Source organism: Puma concolor, chromosome B1, assembly GCF_028749965.1.
Source record: "Puma concolor isolate L17-30 chromosome B1, mPumCon1.1.hap2, whole genome shotgun sequence".
In the NCBI taxonomy this organism is placed as follows: Eukaryota; Metazoa; Chordata; class Mammalia; order Carnivora; family Felidae; genus Puma; species Puma concolor.
In genome coordinates this window covers 50652645-50665607 of record NC_141670.1, presented here as the reverse complement: position 1 = coordinate 50665607, position 12963 = coordinate 50652645, and the positions used below count along the sequence as shown (strand labels likewise).

The 12963-nt window shown below is 45.0% G+C and overlaps 1 protein-coding gene across 2 annotated transcripts in view; it reads left to right on the top strand.

Moving 5' to 3' along the window:
- Positions 1 to 9635, top strand: part of INTS9 (integrator complex subunit 9) — a 104056-nt gene extending 94421 nt beyond the window's left edge. For both annotated transcript variants that reach the window (XM_086703789.1, XM_025921591.2), the window contains 3 exons: positions 3697 to 3795; positions 5080 to 5217; positions 8944 to 9635. In XM_086703789.1, the coding sequence (XP_086559915.1) occupies positions 3697 to 3795; positions 5080 to 5217; positions 8944 to 9120 (414 nt within the window). In that variant the 3' untranslated portion in view covers positions 9121 to 9635. The remainder of the gene's footprint in view (positions 1 to 3696; positions 3796 to 5079; positions 5218 to 8943) is intronic.
- Positions 9636 to 12963: the final 3328 nt, after the last annotated feature.

The following is a 12963-nucleotide window of genomic DNA, read 5'->3' as shown; positions in this document are numbered from 1 at the left end:
TTCGGGCAATGAAGTAACAGCTGTTAACATCAGGACCGCTGCTTGTGTTCACATTTAACGTGTTTAAGCCAGGAAGCCAGGGCCTCTCAGAACAGAGGCACTGATGTCAGCTCCGTCCCTGACCACGGTGGATTTTTCTCATCCTTTCTGGACCTCATTTGAGTGTGAGTCAAGTTTCATCAAATTCAGAGCTAGATGGAGGGAAATAAGAGTAATCAACATATAAGGATTATAAATGTGATTATTTGTGTGCATATTGTACATGTGAGACAGTTGAGGTATACTGTGCATGAGCGACCAACTGAGGGCAAGGCAGCCCGAGTCACATGGCCTAGCTCCTGCAATGTCAGTGTGGAAGGCTCTGTGGGAAGCTACTTTTGGCTTTCTTTTGCCTCTTGAGATAGCTTGAACATGTCCTCAAAATTCCTGGTCTCAAAACTTCTTAAAAATTAGAACCCAAGGGGCGCCTAGGTGGCTCAGTCAGTTAAGCATCTGACTCTTAATCTCAGCTCAGGTCGTGATCTCATGCCCAGCATGGAGCCTACTTAAAAAAATTAGAACCTCAAAGAGCTTTTGTTTATGTGGGTTACATCTATTGATATTTGCTATATTAGATGTTAAAACGAAGACATTTTAAAAATATTTATTCATTTTATTTTTTTTTTTTTAATTTTTTTTTTTCAACGTTTATTTATTTTTGGGACAGAGAGAGACAGAGCATGAACGGGGGAGGGGCAGAGAGAGAGGGAGACACAGAATCGGAAACAGGCTCCAGGCTCTGAGCCATCAGCCCAGAGCCCGACGCGGGGCTCGAACTCACGGACCGCGAGATCGTGACCTGGCTGAAGTCGGACGCTTAACCGACTGCGCCACCCAGGCGCCCCTGAATATTTATTCATTTTAAAAATAATGATTTAGGGGGTGCCTGGGTGGCTCAGTTGGTTGAGCATCCAACTCTTGATTTTGGCTCAGGTCATGATCTCACAGTCTTGAGATTGAGCCCCACGTCGGGATCTATGCTGAGCGTGGAGCCTGCTTAAGATTCTCCTTTTTCCTCTGCCCCTCTCCCTCTTGTGATCTTGTTCTTTCTAAAATAAAATTTTTAAAAAGCTATAAAAATAATGACATAAACCCATTAGATGCTAACACAACTAAAATACCTTTATGAGAAAATGTTTCTAAAAAAAGGCAATGAGAACAGGGCACTATTTTCCATTTGCAGATCTCTTTAATGTCTGCTTGTGGACTGTCCTATCTCCTTTTGCTTTCGCTTTGTTGTGGATAGTATATGTCATGTAACCTTGAGAAAATCCCAGTGAACACTCGTGATAGCAAGAGTGAAAAGGCTAAAACTCACATTATTAGGACAGTCACATTGACCACAATGCCCCTGAAAGAGGCTCAGGTCCCACACTTTCCTGAGAGCAGTGCTCTGTACAGCCATCTTTTTAAGGCCCTTCTGCCTTCTCTTGCTGTTTTATTAGGATTCTGTTACTATTAGAGTTACTTTCCAATAAAAGTATGCATACTCTTTCTGGAAAATTCGGAAAATAGAATAAAAAAAAGGATAAAGACAAAATAATCAGTCGTGGTCCCCGTGCCAGAGATAACTACTGCTCAGAATTTTGTGTATTTGCCTTGTCTGTTCTCTGTGTGTGTGTGTTGTGTGTAGTTGAATCCTACCCAGCATGCTGCCTTGGTCATGGAACAGTAGTAGGTCGCGACAAGTAAACATCTTAGTGGGGGTGTAATGGTCTATCATAAGTTTATCATAACTATTCCTTCATTGGTGAGCTTTATTATTTCTGCTTTTTCTATATTATAAGTAATGCTTTCAGAAACATTCTTTTACATAAATTTTTGTCCGTGGACGTAATGTAGAGTTTTGCCTGGGAGACGCATGTGCGAGATGAGGAGGTTAAAATCTGGCGCTGCTCTTTAGGTTTTGCTGCTACTAAAGGATGCTTATTCCTCCCCCAAATGAGAGTGTGCAGCTTCCCATAAATCCTCCCCCTTTGTCCCTCTGAGTGCAAGACGGGAGATCGGATGCGACAACCCTCATGGACGGGTTCTCGGAAGACTGTCTATTCGAGGGCGGCGAGGGGTGCTCCCTCCCTCACGGAGGTATCAGAGTGGAGACCTCCCTCAAGCCTAGATGAGTCTTAGATCTCCCTCACAGGGCTGCCCAGGGAGAGTATCTCACCTGCTGGGTTCCCACAGTGCCGTCCCCAAACCTCCCAGGCCAGTTCTTTGGCTTTAAAGTTCTGCTAGGCAGGTTTCCCTGGGATGGGTGTAACTGCAGTGTAGGAAGGAAAAGGATGCTCACGGACAGGTGTTGTCGGGAGACTGGAGCAGACATGTCTCCCCGGTGGGGAACGTTTCACACTTGTGCCACATATGTTTTCTTATTTCGTGAAACAATTTTCACATTCCGTTTTCCAGTTCTTCTAAATACCCTGAGCTGCTTCCTCTGCCCATGTGATATAGATCTTCATATTTACCTAAGTGGCATCTTGCATATTTGTTTACTTTTGTTCTTAAATCTAGGAGACTGGGACAGACCGGGGTCTACGTGTATTCTGTTTTCCAAATTTTCCAGAAAGAGTATGCATACTGTTGTTGGAAAGTAACTCTTATAGTCACAGAATCCTAATAAAACAGCAAGAACAATAGCCAACTAAAGCTGAGCGCTACGGCCTCTTAGAAGATCACACATCACTGCCAGTGGCGGGGTCAGGGAGCTCTAAAGCTGGCGAGGAGATGGGGTACACCTCAGATTCAGGTGGTAGGGAAAGAGATGGCCCCCCAGGTAAAGGTTGGATGTTCCGCCTTTGGGAGAAGTCACGTTTCCAGGAATTAGCTCACTTAGTCCAAATGCTACTGCCCTGTCCTTCCTGCCTGACACTAGTCACCTAGTGGTCATGAGGACAGAGGTGGAGGCTAGCATGAAAAGTCAGCACTCAGTAGGTATTTCTGCATGAAGAGAAGCCCTCTGAGGTTTTGGAGAATACTGTGAAAGTGTTCGGAGCCGCCTGGAAGCCACCTGAAAGCCACCTGAAAGATGGATGTGAGGTTGTGGCAGTATAGGTGATGGGCCCTTAGCACAGTGTGGGCATCTCATCATTTGGGGTGGGGGTGGAGCTAACAAAAGGGAGATGCAGAAGGGTCAGCATGCTGGGGTCCCAGCACACAGTGGCACAGGCTTGCAAGTGGGTGACGGCTGGTGAGTATTGGGCTGTCGCTGGGAAGGGCACCCAGAACACTGTCTAAGGAGTTGCGGTCGGACGAGTTCTCTAAGTCTTCACAGCCCAGTTTACCCACCACCACTATCCCCTTTGCCTCTCCGGCTTCTCTTACTTCCTTTCTTTATTACAACCGAGGTGTACATTTCTGTGTGCGATACATTTTTGATTCATGTTATTTTAAAAATGTTTTTACCTTCTTTCTTCCTTAAAATTATGTGGCCATGTTAGACTGCAGTGATGTAGACAGAAGTTCAAAAGAAAAGGAAATGAATAAAGGTGATCATGAAAGGCTCAGCGCTATGGCGTTTGATGCCGTGTCTTTCCCACCAGGCTGGCGGGGGCACTTGAGTCCCAGCCCGGTGTGGCCTCCAGCTCCTGCCTGGACAGCACAGCTGCTGCACCTCGTCCCCAAATTTAGGCGAGCCCGACTGAAACCCCTGTGTGCTTCCAGCTCGCAGATTCACTGGTGCCCATGGAGATTAAGCCTGGCATTTCCTTGGCAACGGTCTCGGCAGTGCTGCACACGAAAGATAACAAGCACGTCCTTCAGGTATGGGGGAGGGTGGGCTGCGCCTGAGTCCACGAGGAAGCGCCCACGATCGTGGTCCCAGTGTCCCACTGCGGAAGTTAGCACACTACATAATGGATTCGATCTGAAACAAAGAGGGCCCTGCATATAGATTCTTCACTACTTACTTCTCTGGCCACACGCCTCAGAGAGATAAAAGGGAAGAGCAGCTATTACTCATAGAGTGGAGGCCACACATCAGCCTGAGTGCCCTTCCCGGCTCCCAAAGTGCCGGCCCCACTCAGCTCCCGCGGGCGCATTTGTTAGGCAGCGGGCAGTGCGGAGAGCTGGGTTGGCGCCAGCCCCACACCTGCAGAAGTGGGTGGGGCCTGGGAGCACCCCCACCCACGGTTGTCCCCTCTGCGCCCCCCTCCCCCCCCCCCCCGTGCCCTATGTTCACGCGTGTTCACTGCCTCGCAGTGCAGCTCTTCAGGCACTCGTCCTCCCTCATCCCCCTTAGAAAAACTCCTTCCGGACTTGGCTGTGCTGCTCTGACACCCTGAATGATCTGCACGGAGCTGCCACTTCAAATACATGAGGCGCATGCTGTGCCCTCACCTGCTGTATTTCCCACTTCGCCTTTACTTCACCCTCCCGAAGCTCCGCCATCACTGCTTTTTAGACAATTTCTCTGACCTTCATGTCAGCGCATGAGTCTGACCCCACCGCTAGTGGCTGCGACCAACCTGCTGTTGCTACACCTGCAGTGGCCAGCACAGGTTATTATTAAGAATTTACTCAGAAGGGACACCTGGGTGGCAGTTGAGCATCCGACTCTTGATTTCAGCTCAGGTCATGATCTCAGGGTTCAATGAGAGGGAGCCCCATGTTGGACTCTGTGGTGGCAACTTGGAGCCTCCTTGGGATTCTCTCTTTCTCCCCCTCCCTGCCCCTCTCCCCCACTCGCACTCTCTCTCTAAATAAATAAACTTTAAAAAAATAAAATCTTAAAAATTTTATTCAGAAGATACTGAATTGAATCAGTTAGAGACGAGTCTTGATAAAAGGGAGATCTCTTTGCCAAAAAAGATATTGATGCTGTGTGGATGCTTTGGCATTAGCTTATGTTATGAAGAACTCCAGATGGAGCCCCCAGCTAACAGTGACTCTGAACTCAAGAGCTGGCTGACCTCACACAGGGTGACGCCGGGCCGGGCGCCAGGGCCTCCACCAGGAAAAAGGTTGTGTTGGTAGGATGGACAGACAGGTTCTGGCTGTGGCCTGCACTGACCTCATGCTGAGATGGTGTTTTTTTCCCCTCTCTAGCCCCCACCCAGGCCCACCCAGCCCACAGGCGGTAAGAAGAGAAAGCGGGCGAGCGATGACATTCCAGACTGCAAAGTGCTGAAGCCACTGCTGAGTGGCTCCATCCCGGTAGAACAGTTCGTGCAGGCCCTGGAGAAGGTGAGCGCATTCGGTTTGCACCTGCAAAAGCTGCGCGGGAGCCTCCCTTCCTGCTGTTCACCTGCTTCGAGGAATGTGTGCTGCTGCCTTTCTCATAGTCTCCACGGTCTGGGCTCCTGTCTCTGAAGCATCTGCTTGATCCAGGGCCGTGGCAGGAAACAGAACCAGGGGAGGGTCACAGAGTTGAGAGAAGACCATGCCCTCCTTCACTGTAGGTCCCCCACTTGCTTCTCTGCCAGCCTCTTCCTCCCCATCAGGCACCAGGCCGCTAGAAGACTGCCTCATGACATCTATGTCTTGTGGGAACTAAACCAAGGAAGTCCCTTCCTCAAAAACCTAGATGCGATGGATAGGCAAGGTGGGAGCAGCCAGGAAGTCCGCCCCTTAGAGCCTCACTTCTCAAGCAGACCCCTTGCTGCCAGAGCACCAACGTGGCTTGTCACAAGAGAAGAGAGGCTTGGGCCTGGGGGCAGTGAGGGCAGAGGCGCCAGTGTTGCTGGATCCCTGGATCCCTGGGAATTCTAGAAGCAGGGCCAGCAATCCCCAGACGGGGTGGGAGGAGAGGGAAGAAATCAGCAGTCACCTGGAAGACACTGGTCCTTTCCCAAATCGGCAGCCATCCATTAGAATTTTAATTTTCCCTGAAGAGACTGCAGCCACATTGTGCAGCCCTCCTAGCCCCTGAGAGTAGGATCACTAGTAATTAACATGGGAGTGTCCCCTGTGATGCAGGTGAACATGTCAATCACTGCTTCCTTGTGACCTTGCAGTGCTCCAGCCCCTGTTGGTAGGACAAGAGCTTGACTTGTTTTTTATAAACTTGGAACAACTTGCTCTCCCAGAAAGACCTTCACTTAGTTCGCCTGGCTCATCAAGGAATTGACCCTTAGGATCTGACCTGGACTCTTCCTTTTCACCATTTCTGCCTCCTCTCCTGCAAGAGGAATATCAGTACCTGCCCTAACCTATACAAGCTTTCTAGAACTAAGGGTAGAGACTTTCCCTAGACCATTTTCTTTGCCTATCCTGTGTCCCTTTCAGGCATATCAGCCTTATTTCTACTATTTTTCTGCTTTCTCAACTTTATGTGTGATGTGAAAGAAAATTCTATAACTCACATTAAGGTAGCTAAAGAAGTATTTCTTGTGCTGCCTTGTGTCCTTCCTTGAAAGGGATTCGCCAAATCACAAGGTCACTGGTGTCTTGCTTTGAGGAATGCATTTTCCTAAGATAGGATGGAGCTTTTTTTATCAGAGACCATTGGCATATGGAGGCTGGTGATGGACAGCCCAGTGTCCTGGACTCCTGAACCCAAGCTTAGATGTGTTCCCCAGATAACTTACAAAAGTTTAAGCAGGTTATAGAAATTTTGTTGTGGTTTGTATAATCTTGCATGTTTGGAGGCTTCTTTTAAAGTAGATGAAGCTATGTTTGAATTCTATTGCTATAGAAGGTCATGTGACAGTGTGAAGAATTGTGTGGAGGAGCATCAAAAATGGCAGTTTCTAGAATGTTCAGTTTAGCCAAGTCTAGGAAGTGTCATTTCTTTTTTTTAATAATTATTTTTTTTAATTTAAATCCAAGTTAGTTAGCATATAATACAATAATGATTTCAGGAGTAGATTCCTTAATACCCCTTACCCATTTAGCCCATTCCCCCTCCCATTACCCCTCCAGCAACTCTCTGTTTGTTCTCTATAGTTAAGAGTCTCTTCTGTTTTGTCCCCCTCCCTGTTTTTATATTATTTTCGTTTCCCTTCCCTTATGTTCATCTGTTTTGTCTCTTAAAGTCCTCATATGAGGGAAGTCATATGATATTTGTCTTTCTCTAATTTCGCTTACTACCGTCTAGTTCCAGCCACATAGTTGCAAATGGCAATATTTCATTCTTTTTGATTGCCGAGTAATACTCCAGTGTGTGTGTGTGTGTGCGCACACACACATATACACACCACATCTTCTTTATCCACTCATTCATCAATGGACATTTGGGCTCTTTCCATACTTTGGCTATTATAGTGCTTCTGTAAACATTGGGGTGCATGTGCCCCTTGGAAAGAGCATACCTGTATCCCTTGGATAAGTACCTAGTAGTGCAGTTGCTGGGTTGTAGGGTAGTTCTGTTTTTAATTTTTTGAGGAACCTCCATACTGTTTTCCAGAGTGGCCGCACCAGTTTGCATTCCTACCAGCAATGCAAAAGAGATCCTCTTTCTCCGCATCCTCGCCAACATCTGTTGTTGCCCGAGTTGTTCATGTTAGCCATTCTGACAGGTGTGAGGTGGTATCTCATTGTGGTTTTGATTTGTACTTCCCTGATGATGAGTGATGTTGAGCATTTTTTTCATATGTCTGCTGACCATCTGGATGTCGTCTTTGGAGAAGTGTCTATTCATGTCTTTTGCCCATATTCCTTCACTGGACTATTTGTTTTTTGGGTGTTGAGTTTGATAAGTTCTTTATAGATTTTGGATACTAACCCTTTATCTGATACATCGTTTGCAAATATCTTCTCCCATTCCATCAGTTGCCTTTTAGTTTTGCTGATTGTTTCCTTCACTGTGCAGAAGCTTTATTTTGATGAGGTCCCAATAGTTCATTTTTGCTTTTGTTTCCCTTGCCTCCAGAGACGTGTTGAGTAAGAAGTTGCTGCAGACAAGATCAAAGAGGTTTTTGCCTGCTTTCTCCTCAAGGATTTTGATGGCTTCCTGTGTTACATTGAGGTCTTTCATCCACTATGAGTTTATTTTTGTGTATGGTGTAAGAAAGTGGTCCAGGTTCATTCTTCTGCATGTCGCTGTCCAGTTTCCCAGCACCATTTGCTAAAGAGATTGTCTTTATTCCATTGGATATTCTTTCCTGCTTTGTCAAAGATGAGTTGGCCATACGTTTGTGAGTCCGTTTCTGGGTTCTGTATTCTCTTCCACTGATCTGAGTGTCTGTTTTTGTGCCAGTACCATATTGTCTTGATGATTACAGCTTTGTAATACTGCTTGAAGCCCGGGATTGTGATGCCTCCAGCTTTGGTTTTCTTTTTCAAGATTGCTTTGTCTATGCAGGGTCTTTTCTGGTTCCATATAAGTTTTAGGATTATTCTAGCTCTGTGAAGAATGCTGGTGTTATTTTGATAGGTATTGCATTGAACATGTAGATTGCTTTGGGTAGTATCGACATTTTAACAATATTTGTTCTTCCTATCCGGGAGCATGGAATCTTTCTCCATTTTCTTGTGTCTTCTTCAGTTTCTTTCATAAGCTTTCTATAGTTTTCAGTGTATAGATTTTTCACCTCTGTGGTTGATTTATTCCTAGGTATCTTATGGTTTTTGGTGCAACTGTAAATGGAACCGATTCCTTGAGTTCTCTTTCTGTTGCTTCATTGTTGGTACATAGGAATGCAGCTGATTTCCGTGCATTGATTTTATATCCTGTGACTTTGCTGAATTCATGGATCAGTTCTAGCAGTTTTTTTGGTGGAATCTTTTGGGTTTTCCATATAGAGTATCACATCATCTGCGAAGAGTGAGAGTTTGAGCTCTCCCTGGCTGATTTGGATGCCTTTTATTTGTGATACTGTGTTGAATAACGTGGTGAAAGGGGACATCCTTGTCTTGTCCCGTAGGGAGTGTCATTTCTTGGAACTGTCAGTTGCAATATCCTCCAGCCTTTCAGGCAGCCCCTTGCTTTCAGAGTATCCATCATCTTCCTCTCTCTTTTCTTTGGAACAGCATGGCTTCAGCGACATTAAGGTAGAAGACACAGCAAAGGGCCATATTGTCCTGCTCCAGGAAGCTGAGACACTCATCCAGATTGAGGAAGATTCGACCCATATCATTTGTGACAATGATGAGATGCTCAGGGTACGACTGCGGGACCTCGTTCTCAAATTCCTACAGAAGTTCTAAATGGAACATCTAAACCATTTGTATTTCACTGAAACCCTCCAGTTCTTCACTGTGGCTGCCCAGCACAAACCAAGAAAGGGCACAGTTGGCCATGTCTTTGTGGTCAGTGGCTTAAGGAATAAGTGACCCTTGAGGGACGTGATTATCGGGAGTTATGGCCAGAATCTCCTGGAGAACTTTTGCTTTAAACTTACATTCATTTTCTTCCCAATTCTGGGTAGCCGGGATCGGTAAGGCAGCGAGCTGAGGAGTAGCATAAAAGTAACAGAAGCAGCTTCCCAAGAGGTTAATGGTGGAAGGGGTAGGTAAAAAGATGACTGACTTAAGTGGTCCGTGTTTATTTTGCATGGTTTCACAGGCCTTGGGCAGGAAAACTAGTCTTCGATTGTGTTTTATTTACTTGTCTACAGTGCCACGCCCGATAAGAAAGATGATCCCCCAAATTGGTAAAATGAACCATCTTTATTTTATATTGTGAGCCCATTTTGTTAATAAAACTTATTTTTATAGAAGTATCTGTGCCCTGTTTAACCTAGAATTTATATATTTATTTAGTGTCTGAAAACCTATGAAAATATACAGAATGGCATAAACTTAGAAAACCATGGCAAATTTTAATTTGATGTGTGCATTCATATATTTTTCTTAAACTGTATGAAAAGGTGCTTAACTTTATCTGAGCTGTATCTGTATAAAAAACACTGACACAGGGGTGCCTGTGGCTTATTCAGTTAAGCGTCTGACTCTTCATGTCAGCTCAGGTCATGATTTCATAGATCATGAGTTCAAGCCCTGCATCTGGCTCTGTGCTGACAACACGGAGCCTGCTTGGGATTCTCTCACTGCCCGTCTCTCTGCCCCTTCCCCTGCTCGCTCTCAAATAAACTAAAAAAAAAAAAAAAAAAAAAAACCCACCAACACAGATTGGTATCAGCAGCCTAACCTTCTGGAGGAAGGTCCAGAACAAACAGTTCAGGCTCTGCTAGTTAATCCCTGCCCATCACTGCCTTCCTTGCAGATTGTCAGGATTGTCTGCATTGAGCAGAGCATTAAACTCCACTGCCCATAGATCCTCATAATAGTAAGCTACTGCATTGGAAATAATGTTTAATTGTTCAAAACAGATATGTACCAGATGACATCTATCTAAGCATCAGTTGTCACACACACACACACACGCCAGTTATGCAAGTACTGGGGAGGCTGGGGGGTAAGAGTACAAGTCTTGGAATTGGTCAGCTAGGGAAGTAGGCCCAGGTCAGCCTGTCCCTACAATCTTTGCAGACTGGTTGAAATTCAGTCAGTAGTCCCCATCCTCCAACTTAGCTACCAGCTAAGCGTCACAAAGGGATTTACTGAGTCAAGAATGAATGATGTAAAATCCTATAGAACTACTTACTCAGGCTTTATGGAGACTGGATTGTCCATTCTCTGGAATGGCCCTACCAATGGGAAGGAATTCTTCATTAGAGGACGATGCCTTCTCTGACTTGGCCAGACTCGGACACAGGAGTGCTCAGCTTCAGCAGGCCTCTCTTTTCCAGGGTACAGGTCATCACCCCAATCAGGGGGCCTAGGATGTGTCTACAGAATGACCTGGGGGTTGGGGGAGTGGGGGGGGCGGGGCTACAGCCATGGGAGGGGATTGACATTACAAGAGATTGACAAGCCATCACCGTGAAAGTTTACTTTTTATTTTAGGAGGAGATGATAAATATGCATCACATGTAGGAATACTTTCTACGAAAACTTTTGAGAGAAATCAAGTTAAATTTCAAGCATCTTTAAAAATACAAAAGTAGTATAAAATAGAGCTCAAGAAAATCAAAATGGTTACTTTACTTGGATTTGTCCAAGTTTGATTTTTGTTAAAGGGCTTGCTCAGAGAGCCCCAGGCACTGATCCTTTGAGAGGTGATTACTCAAGAAACCGTATATAAATGCAAATTAGTACACTGTCAGGCAAGGAATGCACATGATCTTAGCCAAAAGGCTGAGAAGCAATGACAGGCAAGAAATAATTGAGAAATTATAAAGGCTGTAATCAAGTCACCATCACCTACTTAGTGGCAGAAGCCAGAGAGGCAGGAAGAAACAAAGAGTCATTTGTTAGAGCAGAGAGAAAATCTAGAACTGGCCTTTGCAAGTATTAGGAGAGAGCAGTTATGAATAACTACCTGGAGTTCAGGTATTTGGATAGCAAACTAGGTTGGTTGGTAGAAGACCCAGAAGAAATGGCAGGACCTGCCTTCCCATGCTACAGTTATACCACTGATGGTGTGTCAGTGGTATAGACATGCAGCCCACTGATGCTGACCTGGTGAAGGGTATGACATTTAGACCAGTGTCTACTCAAGCCCAACAAAATCCTAATAATTAGTAACTGAAAAACCATTAATAGTGAAGGAGAACCTGGTTTTGTTACTGCTTTTCATCTAAGAAGCGGTATTCTATTGTGCAACAAATTACTCCCAAAACTCGGTGGCTTAAAGCAACATTATCTCATTTCTGTGGGTCAGGAATCTGACCTGCCTTGGCTGGGTGCTCCTGCCTCAGGGTGGTCTTCCCATGGGACTTCAATTAAGATTTTAGATGAGGAAACTGAGGTACAAAGTTTAAGTAACTTTTCCCAAAACATACAGTCAGTACATGGTATCTGCCTTCCCATAATGTCCTATGTGAGTATCAGGGATTGGGAGCGAGCTGGGGAAGGGAACATACCTGTTCGTCCACTGCTTTTCAAGAAGGGCAACAGCTATGCCTCTCCTTGATCCCTTGGGAGCTTGAAGCTTTTTGGACTTTACAGTTGTCCTAGAGAGGCAGGAGTTGGCTTTTCCAGACCATAGTGAAATACCAGCAGAAATAAGAATGAAGACATCTCCTAAGCTGTATGATGATACTTTCATAAGAGCCAAGCAAACTGGTGGATAGGAAAGGGAGATACTGTTTTTCTCTGGCCCTGAGTCGTCTTTCCTACAGCCATAAAGGAAGTTGAATGTTGGCTCAGTGTTTTATTGCTACACTGTGGGTAAGGTAGGAAACATCTGATGTTCTCAAAACCACCATAGTGGAACTAGGGGTAAATAATGTTACTCTCTGAACCCAGAATGAGGTTAGAAATAACCAGCTACAATTCTAAAGGAAGTTGCAAAACCTTGAGACAGGCAGTGTAGAACAACAGCCAAAGATGTCTAATCTTGCCAGAGGATAAAGCCAACATCAATCATGAGTTTGTTTACTAAAGACTAAACACCACAGTCTCTACTGCTTTTTAGTAGCCTATTAATAGGTTTTAGTCATATCACAAAAACATTTTACCATCCATAGATTCAATACAATACTTAGCAAATTTCCAATGACATTTGCACAGAAATAGAAAAAACAACCCTAAAATTTGTGTGGAACCACAAAAGACCCTGAATAGCCAAAGTAATCGAGAAAGAACAAAGCTGGAGGCATCACAATTCCTGATGCAAGCTTTACTACAAAGCTATAGTAATCAAGACAGTATAGTGCTGGCATAAAAATAGACACATAAGCCAATGGTACAGACTCAAGAGCCCGGAAACAAACCCACACTTAAACAGTCAACTAACGGGGGGGGGGGGGGGGGCCAAGAATACTCAATGGGAAGAGGATAGTCTTTTCAGTAAATGGGAACTGTATAACCACATGCAGAATAATGTAATTAGATTGCTATCCAACGTGGATGGAACTGGAGGGTATAATGCTAAGTGAAATCAGTCAGAGAAAGATACCATATGTTTTCACTCATGTAGATCCTGAGAAACTTAACAGAAGACCAAGGGGGAGGAAAGGGCGGGGGGAAAGTTACAGAGAGGGA